This window comes from Panthera leo, chromosome C2, assembly GCF_018350215.1.
Source record: "Panthera leo isolate Ple1 chromosome C2, P.leo_Ple1_pat1.1, whole genome shotgun sequence".
In the NCBI taxonomy this organism is placed as follows: domain Eukaryota; kingdom Metazoa; phylum Chordata; class Mammalia; order Carnivora; family Felidae; genus Panthera; species Panthera leo.
In genome coordinates, this window is record NC_056687.1 from 87,513,483 (window position 1) to 87,532,125 (window position 18,643).

Genomic DNA, 18,643 nt, shown 5'->3' on the forward strand with positions numbered 1-18,643 from the left:
TTCAGTTATGCCAAAATGTTAACATTAAGTTGCTTGAAAAATATCACTTATTTTTGATTGAGCAGCAAGAATTCGGTACTTTGCATTTTTGATTTCTGGAACTTACCTTTCGAATTCTCTTGTCTTTGTGCATTCTTGGGCTCCTTTACTAATCACTATTAAGAAATCTTGTGTCAAAACAAATGGCACACGTTCCCGTTTATAACCAAATTTTTTCTTCTTATGATCCAAAAAGTGTCCAAAATCTATATGAAATAGCTTTCAAAAATAAATAATTATATTATAGTTTGACCAATGCAGAATACAATATCCTGAATTAATAAATTTAAGAATGCCAAAACATTTTAAAAAGAGAAAGCTATTACTTGTCCATCATCTTTAACCATGATGTTACTATTGTGACGATCTCCGATTCCCAGTATGAAGGTAGCAACACAATATCCAGCACATGAACGTGTGAACAGGTCAATGGCTGCATCGTATCTACAAAGAAGAAATAAACACCTTTTCAGCAGTGTGGAAATACAGAGTAAGCCAGTCCAAATTGGGAAAAGATGGTCAAAGTCTCTACTGAAGAAGGAAAACAATCACTGACATTAAGAAGAGGAAGTAATTATGTGCAAAGATTTGAGACAGAAAGTACATTTCTACATATCCTCTGACTAAAGTGGAATTTTTATTATAGTGAAAAAATACTGAACATGTCATGAAAAAAACATTTTTTCTAATCATTTCAACAGTGACCTTGAAGTATATTTTGAAACGTTCAATGATCATTTTTTTTTTTTTTTTTTAAAGAATAAGCAATAAGAGAAACACATTTTAGATACCTAAAACTGGATGTATAAAGTTGGGTATATAGGATTTCACCAAAATTATAAGCAATTCAATTCTGATCATTCAAACACAAAATCTCAAACATTTCAAATGCTGAGCATAGTTTTTTCCCAAGTAAGTACAAATGTCTTCTCTGGTCTCAGAGAAATGTACACAACCATTAAAAGCCTCAGCTAACAAAAACTTAGATGAACACAGGAAGACAAGAATAATAAACTCACATTTCGCCTTTGTTCTTGTCTTTGAGCCACTGGTGTAGTGTGTGGCTGTTGAACTGCAGTGCGCCTTTCAGGCCACCTTTGCATTGAATCTGCATAATAGTGTGAGAATTTCTCACCACCTCAATAAGTCCCACACAGTCACCGATTGACAGACAACCATAAGGTAACATTCTGAAAAAGGATCAAAAACATTTGCAATTAAATGATGGCATTTTAAAATAGCAAATATTTTAATAGTCTAATTACAGGAATATTCTTTTTGCAAATTTGTCATGCATCATCTTCACTCCTTTAATTTTAATTTTCTTTTACTGAAGTATGACAAACATTCCTAGAAAAATCCTCAAAATTATCTGCCATCATTTGTTATAACCTTCAAATGAGAAGGCATTTAATTATGTAAGAGAAAAACATTAAGAAAATTATTGTGGCAATTAAAATTGCGTAAACATTTATGACTTTAAAAATATGGGTGAATTTCAATTTGTTTAACTGACATCTAAGTAATACTTTAAGGCAGCAGTTCTCAGATATTTGGTCTCAGGACTCCTTTGTACTCTTAAAAATTACCCAGATCCTAAAGAGCTTTTATTTATGTGGGTTATATCTACTGATAATAGAAATTAAAACAGAGAAAATAACAAATTAAAGTATTAACTAATCTAAAAATAAACTATTCTGTAGTAATATAAATAATATTTTTTTAATGAAACAAAGAACCTTATATTAAAATAATTCTTAGTAAGAACAGTGACACAATCCCCTATTTTAAAAATCTAATGTCTCATTCCACAGTGCTGAGTTGGATGCTCATGTACACCTTCTGTACTCAATCTAATGCCATGTTTTAATTGAAGCATATGAAGAAAATCTGGCCTTGTACTGTTATGTAGGTAGAAAAAAGAGGAGTATTCGAATAGCTTTTTCAGATAACTGTAGATATTTTTCTTTGGTACTACTCTAAAACTGGATAAGAAGTAGTTTCTCAAGTTGCAGTCTGGAATATGAAACCATCTTAAACTCTTTACACTCTGTTACATTAAAATCCATTTGTCTATCTTGCCTCTGAATCGAACTTTTACCCATATGTGACTTTATCACATGCTGCATTGGTCACTTGGAAGATACCAGTTCACTGAGTTATGAAGATCTTTCAAATGCTGATATGTTTCATCATACCAACTAAAAAAATCACAATTGTTAATAACACCACTGATCTCCTCAGTAAAATCTTTACTTGGAGGAAGCTGTTCTGCTTACATACAAGTTTTTCAAAATTCTGATTTTTGCTTGAGAGCTCAAATTTGATCTTTGACAATAGTGTCAGTTGTTCACCTTGAAGGGATAGGCTCATGTCAACTCATTTGAAAGAAAATGTCTGCCAAACACCTATGTCTCAATAACCAAAACTTATCTATTAGTTATTCTTTAAGTGGTGTTCCATGAAAAAAAAAAAGCAGCTAGTTCAACTTACAACTCTAATAACCCACAAATGCTTTTTCCTGATAAAATCATACTTGGATACACAGCAGAAGTGCTGTATGGATTCCTCCCATTCATCACATGGTATTAAAAAGGACATGTAGTCAAGGGAGATGTGAGGAGGAATTAAAGAGACAATGAAAAAAAATACCATTTGGCACGTAAGTACTAAAAAGTATGGTTTTCCTTGCTCTGTTGTTCTCATAAGCTACTGGCAATTCTTTCCATCTTTCTTTGACTTAAGTTCCTAAAAGATTATAATCCACACTTATTTTCATTTTCTGAATTCCATGTAGCATAACTTCTACACCTACTACTCTACTGACTCAGTTCTTCTTACAGTTAACCATGAATCATCAAATCCAAGAGCTTTTTCATAGTCCTTATGGTCTTACATCCCCTGAAGCACCTGATACTATAAACTGTTTGTGACTCTCTCCTCTCTTTTGGATTCTGCGAATTACAAATTCTGGTTGACCTATCCCTTTGACCATTTCTTTCCTGGAAGCTTTCCTTCTACCTGCCCTGATAAATACAGGGATTTCTTAAGGTTATACTCCTGCTCATTCTTTCTTTACATTTTAATTTTATTACTGTTGAACATGCTCATAGTTTAAAGAGTCATATAGTCCTGTAAGGCTTGTTATAAAAAAAATAAAGCAGAGAATCCAAGTTTTTTTAAGAATAAAAATGCTATGATTTTGCTTAAATTTATATTTTATTTATAATTAAACTTAAAAAATGTTTACTTAAATTACTTAAGTTAAAGAAATTTAGAAAACATTTTAAAACTTAAAAACTTTTTGAAGATCCAACTTACCTTCCAATGATCTAGCGTAACTTTAGGTGCTTTTTTAGCATAGTCTCTAATTCACAATTAAATATTGTAATTACCACAGTTACAGTTAACTTCTTTACTCTGTCTAGTTCTGCATTCTCTCTTTTGTTTTGTACTTCCCTGGGGACAGGGTAGTAATGGCATGTGTCTCTCAGATATAGAAAATTATACCAAAAGAGGAAACTTGATTAATATAACATTAATTGTTTTTGGAAAGCAGAAGGGATTAAGTCAGGAATTAAAAATTTGAAGATGGTGACTCAATTTTGTACTTTAGCAAATTACTTGATGTGTCCATTTTTCTTCTGCAATAAGAGAGTTCTACTATGTGTCGCTGATACATCTTTATATAGCAGCTACCCTCCATCTTTAAGAGGCATACAAACAGACCCTAATCTACTCTGCTGCTGCAGCTAGAGTTGACTCCTATGCTCACTTAAACAGACATTTTTCTTTTGGAGAGAGTGGCCTTTGCTGGAATGACCCTAGATTTGCAAAGAGATAATAAAGAAAAGGAAACACTACGAGAAAAGAAATGACCAGGACAAGATGAAGCATGACAGAAAATTTAAAAGGTAATACTGATAATTGTAGAAAGTTGGGCAGAAATCAACAGAATGGCAAAAGCTTTTTTCTTTTCCTTTCTTTTTTTTTTTTTTTTTAAAGCTTATTTATTTATCCCGAGAGAGACAGAGACAGTGCGAGCTGGGGAAGGGCAGAGAGAGAGGGAGATGGAGAATCCCCAGCAGAATCCGCACTGTCAGCACAGAGCCCGACGCGGGGCTCGAACTCATGAAATTGTGAGATCATGACCTGAGTCAAAACCAAGAGTCGGAGGCTTAACCGACAGTGTCACACGGGTGCTCCGAAGGGCAAAAGCTTTGAGTTCTTTTAGTTCTTTTCATAAATTTTGCTATCAAACTGATTCAAGATTAGAGGCTTTATAAAGTTTTAAAATTAGAAAATTTATATTATGAAAGAAATTGTCTCTAAACCTCTTAACTTCTGAATGAAAATAGGGGGCTTTTGCATCTTCTATGTCATGTCCCAAACAGTAACACTCCAGACACAGTTGTAGAGCCCTTACCAGCTTATTAGAGATACCTCTTCTTACCTACCTGAATCTCTTAGCCATTCTAAGGCAAAGAAGAGGAAGACAAATGAAAGTAGTGTAATCGACTAGTATTAATTACTCTACTCCATACATTTCCTTATAGATAAATGCCCCGTTATGCTTTATAACTGATATTTACTAATTTTCTCAGGATAACTTTTAACATACATGTTGCCTTACTTGTTACCTACCGAAGATCAAGGCCTTGATTTTGCCAGATATTTTCCATAATGCGAATGATCTGCAGTGTTAACATATCTTGCCGTAAATCTGCAATTCAAATGATATGTACCACCACTTAATGCCATAAATGCAAATTTGGGTGTCATGTTATCACACTGCTTTCAAACAGAAAATAAATACAGCTATATTTACTTTTCAAATTGATCTATAAGGAAGCAATATTTTGATTCTTTAACCCAGTCTAAAGTATCTGCATAACAGATGCATAACAGATGCATAAACCCATCTGCATAACAATGTAGGATAAGCTACTATGTATTTCAGAAAAATTTTAGACTAAAATATTTAAAGTACTTATTTTTCTGAATCCTTAGATTTGAACTTGTTTATATTAACATATTGGGACTAATAGAATTCAGTGCTGAAATGTCATTCCCCAAAGGCAACCCATCAAAAATCCTTCCATTGCTCCCCCAGCAACCTGTTTTCCAAGTACATTAGAACCTTCTTTAATATTTCTTAGTAGACTACACTTTTCTTTTGTAGCATGTGTAATTCTATTTTTGTAATTATTTGTTTAGTATCTCTCTTCTCCCTGCTAGACTGTAAACTTTAAGAGGGCAGGGATTCTGTTTTATTTTTACAATTTGATGGCTTAGCACATCAAATATTTATGGAATGAATGGATACTCACACAGCTAAGCAAATAGTTAGAAAGTTATTTCAGGCCATTTGGTTCTCAATTTAGTACTTCTTTTCTTTTTAAAAATCATACATACATGTTCTAAAGGTTAAGACATCTGTTTAATATTATGTATTTTAACCACATGCATATTCCTTAAATGGCTTTCAATAGTCTTCATAGTTCATAAATATCCTGTGTATAAAAAGATAGCTAAATTCATGCATCATAAGTTCATTAATACTCTTCCTTACCATCCCCATTTTTAAAGATGATCTCATTGTTCTGAAAGAGTAACTCTGACATGATGTCTGGGTTCTCCCAATTCAACCACAGTGGCCTTTTTGCAGAGGACATAATTCGACACTCTTCAAGCCTTTAAAATAGTTAAAAACTTTACCAGGTACCTTACATTTTTTATACTTTCACCCTCAAATTTATTTTAAAATACACAGTATAGTTTTTGAAGTGTTATAAAAACTTAAAACCTTCTCACTTCCATTTATGAATTCATTTCTAAGGGGAGTATAAAGAAAAAATAAATATTAAGGTTAAAAATTTCTTATATGATAACAGAAATTTTCAACAAATATAGGGACATACCACTAGTTTTACAGATATTACATTTCTTTTTTTTATTATTATTTTTTAATGTTTATTTCGGGGGGGGGGAGGGGCAGAGAGAGAGGGAGGCACAGAATCCAAAGCAGGCTCCAGGCTCTGAGCTGTCAGCACAGAGCCTGATACAGGGCTGGAACTCACAAGCCGTGAGCTCATTAGCTGAAGTTGGATGCTTAACTGACTGAGCCACCCAGGTGCTCCCAGATACTACATTTCATTTTTGTATTGTATGAAACCAGAAATTCTGGCCAGAGAAAGTTTTAAACTGTATTATTAAAGTAATAAAAACTCATTCTGACTAAATGCAGTTCTGAACTTAAGGAAATTGAACAACTCTTATTTTGCAGGGTAGGATAACAGGAGAGAGAAGCATATATAATTGAACATTCTAATTATAATGGATACTTTAACTTTTCTCTACATTTTCTCCAGACAGGGTACTTGTTTAAACATCAATAAAACTTCCAATAAGGTACGTTACCTGAGATTTCCTAGTTGATGAGCAGGATTTAGAGGAGACAGAAAACCCTGTAGAGCATCCATGAAATCTGGTCTCCGCATTTGCTCAACTAAAAACTTCATCTGTACCTAATACATAAGCACAATCATGGTTAGACTTCATAAAAGGTAACACTAACTGCTAATCGCTTTTATATGCTGGAACCTCAGTACTGTATAGTCTGTGAATCCATATCCTATATTTCGATCAGAAGGATTTCTATTGAACAGAGCAACACAACTCAGGCAGAGGCAGGAGGGGCAGCACCATGTACTCCCCTGTGACAATTCTGCACACTGACACAGACATGTTTTGCCTCTATAGCAGGGCTTGGTCAACTATGGAGGTTTTTGTAAATCAAACTGCATTGGATGTAGCCATGCCAATTTATTTAGATACTGGCTGTTTTCACACTAGAATAGCAGAGTTGAGTAGTTATAACAGAGACTGCATGGCCTACAAAGTCTAAAATATTTACTATCTGGCCTTTCAAGAAAGAGTTTGCTGATCTTTGTTCCAGAGGAAAAACTATGGAGACATCACGTCAGCTTAGTAACTTTACTTTTAAGCTTTGCAGAAAACACCATATTCATTTCTCTGTTGAGTGTTAAAAAACATCTAGTGAAGCTAAAAGAAACTGTTCGAAAAGTATTTATAAAAACATGTTACACTGAGTCTCACGCTATACTCAGGTTCAGTATGTATGCAGAAACATCTCTTTTTACTCAATTTTTAAAAAAGATTTATTTTATTTTGAGAGAGAGTGTGAGTAGGGGGAGAGGGACTAAGGGAGAGAGAAAGAGAATCTCAAGCAGGCTCTACACTCAGCACGGGAGCCTGGCATGGAGCTCAATCCCATGACCCTGGGATCCTGACGGGAGCCAAAATGAAGAATTGGGACACTTAACCAACTAAGCCACCCAGGTGCCACTCTTGCTAATCAAGTGAAACCAGAGCCCAGACTGCTGAACTATATAGCATGTAATAACTGCCATTTTGTTTTAGAAAATCTTCATCTGTCAAAAATATAAAAGGTAAGTGAGGGACGAAAGAGGTTAGAAGCTAAGGAATTAACAATAAATAATTTTCGTGCTGTAATTTTAGTAACAAAGCTTTTTTTTTTTTTCTTTTTCTTTCTCACTATGGATAAGTGAGTAGCTAGAAAATGTAGTTATCACTGACGAGGGCAACTCTTGCTCATGTAAAGGCATTTCTTTTTCTACCATTATCAACCGTAATGTTAGCACACTGCTTCCTATGCTTTACCATGGTTATGCTAAAACATGACACCAAAGAAACACTTTTGTACCTACAGCATTCTTAGTTTCCTGTCACAATCCCATTTAAGCCAATACTAATGTAATGACTTTCACATTCCTAATTAATCCACTGTATCAGAGCCAATCTGTGATATTAGGCTGTGAAAAATCTAGCTTTAAAGAAACCCTGATATTTACAAATTTAATATCTAGTTTCTTTTTTCTTCAATCAGTTACAATATAAATATAATAAGTTTTATTCTTTCAAAGCAGACTAGTCTACCCTTGTTCATGATTCCCAGAATCAGAAACAGTACAATTATTTTCTAATAACCTTTATTTGAACTTACATTTCACAAGTTCAATAAAGTCAACTCAGTCACAGGCTCTATGACATTTAGATTAATACAGTAACTGTCTTTTAATTTTTTTTCATGCAATATTAAGGTATTGGAAAAATTCATTCAGTAGTGCTAATTTATATTCTTGTGCTTGGGAACTCATCAATATATGGGGATTTTTTTTTTTTTTTTTCCATTTCATTAGAGATGAGGAATGATCTCACTTTTACTATAGGATGTGGTAGATTGAATAAAGGATAGAGAGGAGGAAAGGTCATGAGAAATCTTTACATTTCATATTCCTCAGTTACACTAAGCTAGACTGCCGATGACGAGTGTGTGATAATGCTCACTGGGTGACTAAGAGTCCATTTTATTGTATTTATTGTATTTTCTATTTTACAGAGAGAGAGAGTGCATGTGAACAGGGGAGGGGCAGAGAGAGAGAGAGAGAGAGAGAGAGAGAGAGAGAGAGAGAGAGAATCCCAAGCAAGCTCCATACTCAGTGCACAGCCCAATGTGCGATCACAACAGTGACATCATGAGCTGAGCTGAAATCAAGAGTTGGAAGCTCAACTGACTGAGCCATCCAGGCGCCCCTGAGTCCATTAAAAAAAAAATTATTTTTTGAGAGAGAGAGAGAGAGAGAGACAGAGTGCAAGCAGAAGAGGGGAAGGCAGAGAGGGAGAAACAGAATCTGAAGCAGTCTCCAGGCTCTGAGCTGTCAACACAGAGCCTGATGCCAGGCTTGACCCAGAAACTGTGAGATCATGACCTGAGCCGGAGCTGGATGCTCAACCAACTGAGCCACCCAGGTGCCCCACCTAAGAGTCCATTTTAAACTTAGAAACATACAAATTAATTTCTATTATTTTCACTTGACACTTATTTTCAAGGTCATTACTAAAAGCTAATAAATGACGAAAATTACGAAAAAAATCATTTTACAAGTTACGGTGATATAAAAGAGAAGGAAGGGAAAGAACAGAGTACATTTATTGAGTACCTTTTGTGTTCTGGGGACTGTGATATGTGCTTCAGCATTTGTCATGTAATTTAGTGCTCACAACTACACTACGAAGAAAGTATCAGTAAGATTTATAAATCAGGAAAATGGATCTCAAACACTAAATAACGTGTCTAACATTACACAGCTGAGAGGCGGTGGAACATGGATCCAAATCCTGATATGCTTGATTCTAATGTTCACAATCTGCATCTACATCGGACTCTCAAATTACCTTGCCCCACTGCAATGAAGGGTCTCAAAAACAATCTAAAGAGTCACATACCTTTTGTGTTTCATCCTTCTTTTCTTGTTTGAGAATGTCAGTTAAGTTAATGAGCTTTTCCATAGCTTCAACTTGTCTATTTAGGTGCTTCAAATACATCCCACATGCACGACAATACGACTCCAAAAGCAGGCCAAACCTCTGACTAACTGTTTTATTGTGCATCTCAGATCTAAAAGAACAGTGTAAGATTAAAAAAGAAAAAAAAAAAAAAAAAAAAGAAAGAAACCCATACACACACACACGCACGTACACAGATGTGCACACACATTATATATATACATGGTCCTTTAAAAATTTTTTAATGTTTACTGTTAAAAAAATTAATATTTTTGAGAGAGAGTGCACGCGCGCACACACACGCACACACATGCATGCGCAAGTGGGGGAGGGGCAGAGACAGAGGGAGACACAGAACCTGAAGCAGGCTCTAGGCTCTGAGCTGTCAGCACAGAGCCTGATGTGGGGCTCGAACCCACAAACTGCAAGATCATGGCCTGAGCCAAAATCAGATGCTTAACCGACTGAGCCACCCAGGTGCCCCTATGTGGTCTTAAATGAGTATACGTATATAATCGCTTTTAAGAAAATAAGAAAACCCATTTCTGAAATCCAATAAATGTTATAATCATACTAACAATAAAGTGATTCAAAACCTATCACTTGTAAGCAAAAATAATCAAGAGTTTAAGATCATTCCTGGAATTGTAAATTTAATAAACTAGATTTTAGGCCTATTTCAACTACTTTTCATTTACTAATGTCAGCACAAAAATCTATTAACTATATAGCACTGATGGCTACCAGAGAGGAGGTGAGTGGGGGTGGGGGGGGGGATGGGTTAGATGCATGGGGATTAAGGAGAGCACTGGCTGTGATGAGCACTGGGTATTGTACGGAAGTGCTTAATCACCACATTGTACAGATTGTATACCTGAAACTAATACACACTGAATGTTAACTGGAATTTAAATAAAAACTTAAAAAAAATATAAACGTGAAAAAAAGGAAATTAGGCACAAAAGTAATAAAACGAATAGGGAGGGAGTGAAGAGCTCAGTGAATACTATTTAACTCTTCTGGCATACATGCACCTTTTCTATACTGTCTTTGAATTTAAGTTATTTTAGACCTAGCTTCAAGATTCCACCTTTGATTCATTTTAACATTAAAAAAATCAAGTTAATTATAAAGATATCAAGTTAATTTTAAATCTTTCTAAATTTAGAAAACTGTATGACTTGTGATGACACTGAGTATTAGATCATATTCTACAAAATACTTTTTACTCTTAATTAGCTTGTTTGCTTGTTTTCTAGTAAGAAACTTGGGATTTTTATATTATTATTCTGAATTCTGAGGTAGGAGCTTTTGTTTAATTTTGGGTATTTTAATCCACACATACAATGAAACCAACTGCAATATTAAACAATATTAATCTAGCAAATTTTGTTTTGCTCAAAGAAAAACATAAGTCTTTAAAAATATTTCAGCTCTAATTTCTGTATAAAATTCAGTTTGAATTTTATTGCTTATTTAAAAATTTGAGGGGAGGGGCGCCTGGGTGGCTCAGTTGGTTGAATGTCTGACTTCAGCTCAGGTCGTGATCTCACGGTTCGTGAATTCGAGCCCTGCGTCGGGCTCTGTGCTGACAGCTCAGAGCCTGGAGCCTGCTTCGGATTCTGTGCCTTCCTCTCTCTCTGCCCCTCCCGTTCATGCTCTGTCTCTCTCTGTCTCAAAAATAAATAAACATTAAAAAAAAAATTTTTTTTAAATGAAAAAAATCTGAGGGGAAGCTTACAAATATACTTTCATTATGGAATAGTCTTCCAGACAAACAAAACAACAGTATATAAGTAACGAATATTTATAGATCTATTAAGAAAGCAAGTAATATATACCTAAGAATTTAATGGGAAAATAGCGTGACTTACTTTAAATGCCAAAAGAAAAAGTGCCCAATCCTTTGATTAGTCAATGCTTTCTTGAGTAAAAATCTCACAAGCAGGTTATCCAAATACTGTTCATATTTTAGGACCTATGTGATTAAACACAAACATAAAAACAACTTTGCGTTAATCACGGTCAGTTTTTGCATGGTTAGATTTACAGAGAATTTTTTAGAAAGCAAGTAGTCACTAATGATAATAAAACTGATTTTTAAAAAAGCATAAAACCAGGGTAGATAAAGATCCACGGTTTGGGTAAAGTTGCACAGATTTAGAATAAAACACTATTTTTCTATTTTACATTATTTTACCTGTACTAGCTGAATTAAGTACTGAGAAAGCTTGTCATCTGTTAAGTATTTTTCCAAGCATCGAACAGCAAAACCTCGAACCATAGGATCTGGGTAATTACAATCCAGAAGCTCCATTGCCTGTTCAGGTTTGATTGGAGGCCAATCTTTTACTAAGCAGTACATCTGTTATAAGAAAGACAATAAATCGTATTTAAAAAGCATAGGATAGTTGTGAGTGAATGCTGTTAAGACACTGTCTTAATTTCTTATTTTAAAATTGGTTTAGATAAGAGCTCTTCTCATGAATTCAGTGCTTAAAATGTTCAATTCTAATTAATTTTATCAGTAGACGCAGTTTGAATGGTATTTTTCTCCACCATATTACCATTATTAATATAAAACATAGTCTATTTCACCTCTTACATTTATGCAGACTTTCTGAGAGAAAACGATTTGAACAACATACCAATTTTATACAACAGTTATTCCGTAATCTCCAACATGCATTTACCTGAGCTACTTCATCTCTAGAATTCCATTTAACAGACAGAAGCAGTTTGGGTAGAATTTCAGGGATAGTTACACAATAGTGTCTGTGTGGAAAAGACAAAACAAAACAAAAAACATTTCTGCATGTTATTCAAAAGGCCTACATATCTAAATCTTCAACTATGTAATCTTTAAGAAGTTCCAAACACTTTTAAAACTCACCATTACTAGCCTTCCTTAAAATCAAAAGAAATCAGTGTTTAACACTATAGTTGCATATATATGTACATGTATCCTTAGACATAGTTATAATGGCAAGGAAGACAAAAAAAAAAAATCCAAATGGCAGACAAATACTTAGAAAAAATTATGATTTTATTTCATAACACTTTTTTTTTTAACATTTATTTATTTTTGAGACAGAGAGAGACAGAGCATGAACGGGGGAGGGGCAGAGAGAGAGGGAGACACAGAATCGGAAGCAGGCTCCAGGCTCTGAGCCATCAGCCCAGAGCCTGACGCGGGGCTCGAACTCACGGACTGCGAGATCGTGACCTGAGCTGAAGTCGGACGCTCAACCGACTGAGCCACCCAGGCGCCCCTCATAACACTCTTTATATAGCTCTTTTAATTTACCTACTTATGCAACAGAAACCATGCAAAGAGTCACCAGTTCTACTGTTAAGTTGCTGGACAAAATTTCTGCAGAAATGCACTGCAACTGCTTTATTTAAATAAATCACTGTATACTTTCCAAGTAGTGGGATAATTTCTTCATAAGTGAAAATAAAGCACTGCACTATTACTTTGAGGAGGTATAAGAAAAAAAAATAGAAGGAACGCCTTAAAATGGAAATATCTAGACCAGCTAAATCACAACTAAATTGATCTAAAACTACTAGTTTTTTTTTTGGATCTTGAATTTCATTAAAAAAGCTCCAAAAACCAAATCCTAAAAAAGTGCTATTAGGGATTTAGAATTTTAAAAAAGGCTTCAAGGGTTTAAGATTCAAGGTCAGTACCAAAGGAGCGTGGTTTGCTAGAAATACTGATCCTCATCCACAGCTTTAAAAAGAATAATGTTTATAATAAAAAAGTTATGTAAATTATGCTTTATGTACTTTAACAGGTATGACAGAATCTGTAAGATAAGCCAAAATCAGTTCTTTCTCCTTAATAGAAGAAACAGGGAATCTCCATTTTAACATTTACCTGTGGCTCCACAGAAAATCTTTCTCTTGCTCAGTGATTTCAGATAGAGGATCTCGGGTACAAATTGCTCGGAGCTGTTCTTTATCATTTTCTCTTAATTCGTTGTCTCTAGCTAGTCTGTTACTCTGTAAAATAAAGTAATATCTTATATGATTTTCTTTGCCATATTTTCCCCTGGATTCATGAGTTATCTACAAAAAAAGAAAAGTGCCAATAACTTTACATTGCTTATTAACTGTTGTGAAACAGTTTATTCTCATCACAAGACTTTATTTTCAGGGACAGGAAAGAATCAACTTAAGGCAGTATTTGTGGAACAAATCCAGTATCTTACTAAGTTAACATTACCACCAACCACAGAACAGTAACTGCTAAATTAGTCAAGGATAAGCCCAGACTGGGATACTAGGGGGTAGCAGTAAATAATTTGTCTTACTGGTGAGGCCCCTTCCTAGTATTCTATTAACTAATCTGCTCATGTTTCTGGAATGGAAATAAACAATAGTAAAATAATAAAATAAAAATGTAAATTCTTTCCTAAGAATTTATTTTATTCCTAATCTTTGCTTGAGTATATCCTTATAATCACTGCAAGGCTTTCAAATTTAAAAGGTAAAAATAAGAGAAAAAGGAAAAGAAAAACCCCTATTAAAACACTGAACGTTAAATGTTCAGAAACTAAAATGAAAACACTATAACTTTTAGTATAATTCCAAGATTCCAAGTAATGTGTTTATTTCCTTTAAATACAGATATATTAACTGCATAATGAATAATTCTGAATTTATATTAATTTATTATGAAAACATATATACATTCCTTCGAATGGGTTACACATATCCCCAATGGCTAAAAATGAAAGCAGGCATCCATGCTACTTGGTTTTTATTAACATTTGTTAACATTATACTAACATTTAAATATTGTTTTTATATAATAGTTCACAGAAATATCATTGGCACATGTCCATCAACAAATATTAAAACATCTACTCTGCGCCTTGTTTTGTTCTTCCTGCTGGGGTCTTAAATAATAAAAGAACCTGCACTAACAGGGCGTCCATTATAGTGAAAAAATTCAATGAACAAATAAGAAAAATCTTCAAGAGTTGATATACTCTGGGTGATGTAACGGAGAATGACTGAGTGGGCATGTCACACTGGGTGTTTGGAAATGGCCTCTGAGAAGGGAATATTTAGTTTGTGATCCAAATGACAAGAAAGAACCATCCACACTTAGATGAAGGAAAAGACAACTGCAGATGGAGGAAACAGTGAAAGTGACCCAAGGAGAGGAGTTTGGCAGGAAGATCTGTAAGCCTGAAGCCTAGTAGATGAGGGGGAGGAGAGACAGGAGGTCTGTTCAGAGCATGTAAAACTTGCAAATCAGGATGAAATGTCTGGATTTTTTTTTTTTTTTTTTTAGTGAAAGCTATTTAAAGGATGAATCTCATGATTTGATTTGATTTGTTTCATAAAGGTTATTCTGGCTGCTCTGTGGACTGAGTAAGACCATTTAGGCTATTATAATACTCCAGGTAAGAGATAATAAATACTTAACCCTCAATTCACCAGGAAAAGTTGTCATTGTCATTTGTCATTATCATTTATCATCTTGGTCCAATGGACTCAATATTATTTGCTTATTTTTATCTGCTTTTACTTTTAATTCAAAATAACTTACAGAATAAACAACTGTGAAAAAGCTTTGTGAAAAAGCTTTGTGAAAAACAATTGTGAAAACAATTTTATTAGACATCTTATTAAGAATTTAAACACAGTAGGGGAGTCTGGGTGGCTCAGTTGGTTGAGCGTCCGACTACGGCTCTGGTCATGATCTCACAAGTGGACTCATGGGCTTAAGCCATGCAACGGGCTCTACCTATGTTGACAGCTCAGAGCCTGAAGCCTGCTTCGGATTCTATGTCTCCCTCTCTCTCTGCCCCTCCTGCACTCACACTGTCTCTCTCACTGTCTCTCTCACTCAAAAATAAAACATTAAAAACCATTAATAAACAAAAATAAAACATTAAAAAAAAAGAATTTAAACACAGTAAAACTAAATTCATAATCCAAAATGGGCAACATATTTTGAAAGCCACTAACTCCTTGCTCATCAACGGTCATGCAAAAGCCTGGAACATACATAATTTATCAGTATATACTGATTCCTAATTTCAAATAGATAGCAATAAGTTCTAGCTTATCATTACTTCTGGTTTTTCTTCTTGTACTTGAATTGTCAAAATGTATTACTTTTGAAAACTCGGACAGTAATCCAAGAAATTAAAAAATTTCTACGTCACCTTTTTCCTTTAATCATCTTTGTATACACACTTGTCTGTGATGTTTCTTCACTTAAAAAGTGTATCAGGTAAATTTTAGTGTACAGCATCATTAAAACTGGAAGAAGGATAAGGCATGGTCCAGGTTCTTGTAAAAAAAATATTGTGTGATGAGGTTATTCCTGTTGAATGACTGAGTGTGAATATCACATTTCCTTTTTGTTCTTGGAAATATGTTGTTCACTCACCATTTCTTGAGTTTGAGAAAATTCATCTAAGATATTGTTACCTGATGTTTAACCTATATGATCAATTTACTGTCATCATTAGAGACTGGAGTAGTGGTTCTCAACTGGGGTGAATTTGTCCCCTCTACCTCCCAGGACCTTTGGGGTATCATTTGTATCCTAGATTTATAAAAGTTTTCAACAGACCCAATGGTAACTGAAAAACTGACCCAGTTTTATTCTATAATAAAAATAAAAAATTTTTCTTTTTCCTTTAAAGAAAAAATTCTTCCCAGAAAGAAAAGAGTAATAAAATATTAATCCTTACAAAGAGTTAGAACTGCTCAAAAAAAAAAAACCAAACAAAATGTCAAAAGCTAACTGGCACAACAGACTCTGATGGTAAACTGAATTCAGTGATGAATGTATGAATAAAATAGGAAATCAATGAGTTTTAAAGTGAACTTGACTCTGATAATTCAAATGGTTTATAGGTATACCTAATCGGACAGGACTATGGACATTTTATGGGAATGAATGCTCATCAATGTTTCAATCCCAATTTCAAAATTAAGGAGTTCCTGTTCAGTTATAGCAGAAGAGTTAAGAGTGAGAGGCTCAATACTTATTAAACAGTGACATGGGAGAAGTTAAACTTAAGCCTGTTTCCTTACTGGTAAAACAGGGATTATAATAGTACCTACCCTCATAGAGACTGCTTTTGAGGTTAAATGAGATAAAATGTGAAAAAGTGATTGGTATGACTTTTGGTACACAGTAAACACTTGACAAATGTCAGCAATTATCAACAAGAAATTAAACTGACAAAATAGTAGCTACATTTTTCAAGAAAAAGAATTCCTTTTCTAAAAAACAGTTTATGTATTCTGAGAGAGACAGCACAAGCAGGGGAGGGGCAGAGAGACAGGGAAAAGAGAGAATCCCAAGCAGGATCTGCACTCTCACCATGAAGCCTGACACAGGGCTCAATCCCACTAACTGTGAGCTCATGACCTGAGCTGAAATCAAGAGCTAGACACTTAATGGATTGAGCCACCCAAGTGCCCCAAGAAAATTAATTCCTTTTTAATGTGAAGAAAGTTAATTGTACTTTTAGTATCTGATAGAATTCAGTGATGATTTTAATTTGTACTTACCAAAACACCTGCTATATGTGTCTGAAAGTATACAGGCAGCAAGGTTATGATTATGATTCTTTTTTTAATGTTTATTTATTTATGAGAGAGACAGAGAGCGAGTGAGCGAGGGGCAGAGAGAGAAGGGGACACAGAATCCAAAGCAGGCCAGGTTCCGAGCTGTCAGCACAGAGCCTGATGCGGGGCTTGAACCCACGAACTGTGAGATTATGACCTAAGCTGAAGTCAGATGCTTAACCGACTGAGCCACCCAAGCACCCCAGTTATGATTATTATTAATCAGTTTACAAAAGGGATTTGTAAACTCCTTACTGAGAACATAGCTGTAAACTAATAAAGTTCCTCAGTGCAGGATTCTAGCTGGCCCTGGGTATTGCCGTTATTCAGGTAGGCATATTTCAGGACCTCTTGACCCCATATTCATTGATTGGTCTATCTTAATGTAAAACCAGGCCAAAGAAAAAGTGATAAATCTGGAACTAGGGAAAGAGACAACAAAGAGCAAAAATAACCTTTTCTCCCAGCACTGACACCTTTGCCCTTGAGATATAGTAGAGTTAGTGGTATAGTATACCACATAGTGGTAGGTATATGGTGGTTCCAAAGTAATGGCCAAGATGAGACAACTTGATCCATATTTAAACTCCATTTTATATGTAATCTCTCTAGGCAATCTGGAGTATGTGGTAAAGTTATTTCCTCTGCTTCCAAGCTCAACTAACAACATACTCATACTTTTGTTTCAACTTCAAAGTTACTATCTCAGAGAAATAAGTTCTTTCTTGAATCCAATATATATTAGCTTTTCCCCCCCACCCTCTGTAGTCATTCTTGGCACACTATTGACTTTTCCTTCATAGCACTTAACCATGATTTATAATCTTTTATTTCTGATTTTACCACTCTGATGTCTATTTTTACCATTAGACTGCATACACAATGGAGGTCTCTTTAGGTCACAACTTTATTACTCAGTACCTTTCATACAATAAACATAAACATATAGTTTACATTCAATAAATACTTATTAAGTGAAAGCAGGAGGGCTCAATAAACTAAGAAGAGGAAGAGCTGCAGTAAAAGAATTAGCATATGGAGAATGGGATTATATCGCAATACTGTCTGAGAGCCCATAGGAGCTAAGAAAACTCAGTGATTTGCCTTACCAGTCCTGCATGGGAATAACTAAATCCTGCTTCTCGAGACACAGACCAGTTGGCATGCTCTTCAATCACTGACATATCTGGGAACTTTACCACACTGCTGAACCAGTCAAACTCCAACTCTAAGCATGGGGTTTCCTAAGAGATGGAATAAAAGTTATCATATATATTATGCTTGACTGTAATGAAAGAAAAATTCTAACTTATGATAATAAAAAGCTTACTTTATTTGGATTTGACCCAGTAACACCAATAGGGTTCAGCAAATCTTCTAATCCATGAGGTACTGGCCAAAGATTCAAAGCCATTTTTCCAGATACTAGAGTATCTGTGTAATCAAACAAGTTTATATTTCCCCAGGCCAATGGACAGTGTTCCTTAAAAAACACAGAGAAAAGTATTCACTACTCTGTGGATTAAATTATAAAATGCATTTCAAAACACTTTTCTTTCCCAGGAAGAATTCAATAACTAATCATTACAATGATATCTATAATAAG

General features: G+C 34.6%; 1 protein-coding gene across 4 annotated transcripts in view; it reads right to left on the reverse strand.

Moving 5' to 3' along the window:
* Positions 1-18,643, reverse strand: part of PIK3CA (phosphatidylinositol-4,5-bisphosphate 3-kinase catalytic subunit alpha) — an 86,349-nt gene that overhangs the window by 9,082 nt on the left and 58,624 nt on the right. For all 4 annotated transcript variants that reach the window (XM_042903406.1, XM_042903402.1, XM_042903404.1 and 1 more), the window contains 13 exons: positions 18,368-18,520; positions 18,147-18,281; positions 13,313-13,437; positions 12,123-12,204; positions 11,630-11,794; positions 11,304-11,407; positions 9,370-9,541; positions 6,460-6,566; positions 5,612-5,733; positions 4,684-4,762; positions 1,059-1,229; positions 366-483; positions 107-258 (listed from right to left, as the gene is read on the reverse strand). In XM_042903406.1, coding sequence (XP_042759340.1) covers positions 107-258; positions 366-483; positions 1,059-1,229; positions 4,684-4,762; positions 5,612-5,733; positions 6,460-6,566; positions 9,370-9,541; positions 11,304-11,407; positions 11,630-11,794; positions 12,123-12,204; positions 13,313-13,437; positions 18,147-18,281; positions 18,368-18,520 — 1,685 coding nt within the window. The remainder of the gene's footprint in view (positions 1-106; positions 259-365; positions 484-1,058; positions 1,230-4,683; positions 4,763-5,611; positions 5,734-6,459; positions 6,567-9,369; positions 9,542-11,303; positions 11,408-11,629; positions 11,795-12,122; positions 12,205-13,312; positions 13,438-18,146; positions 18,282-18,367; positions 18,521-18,643) is intronic.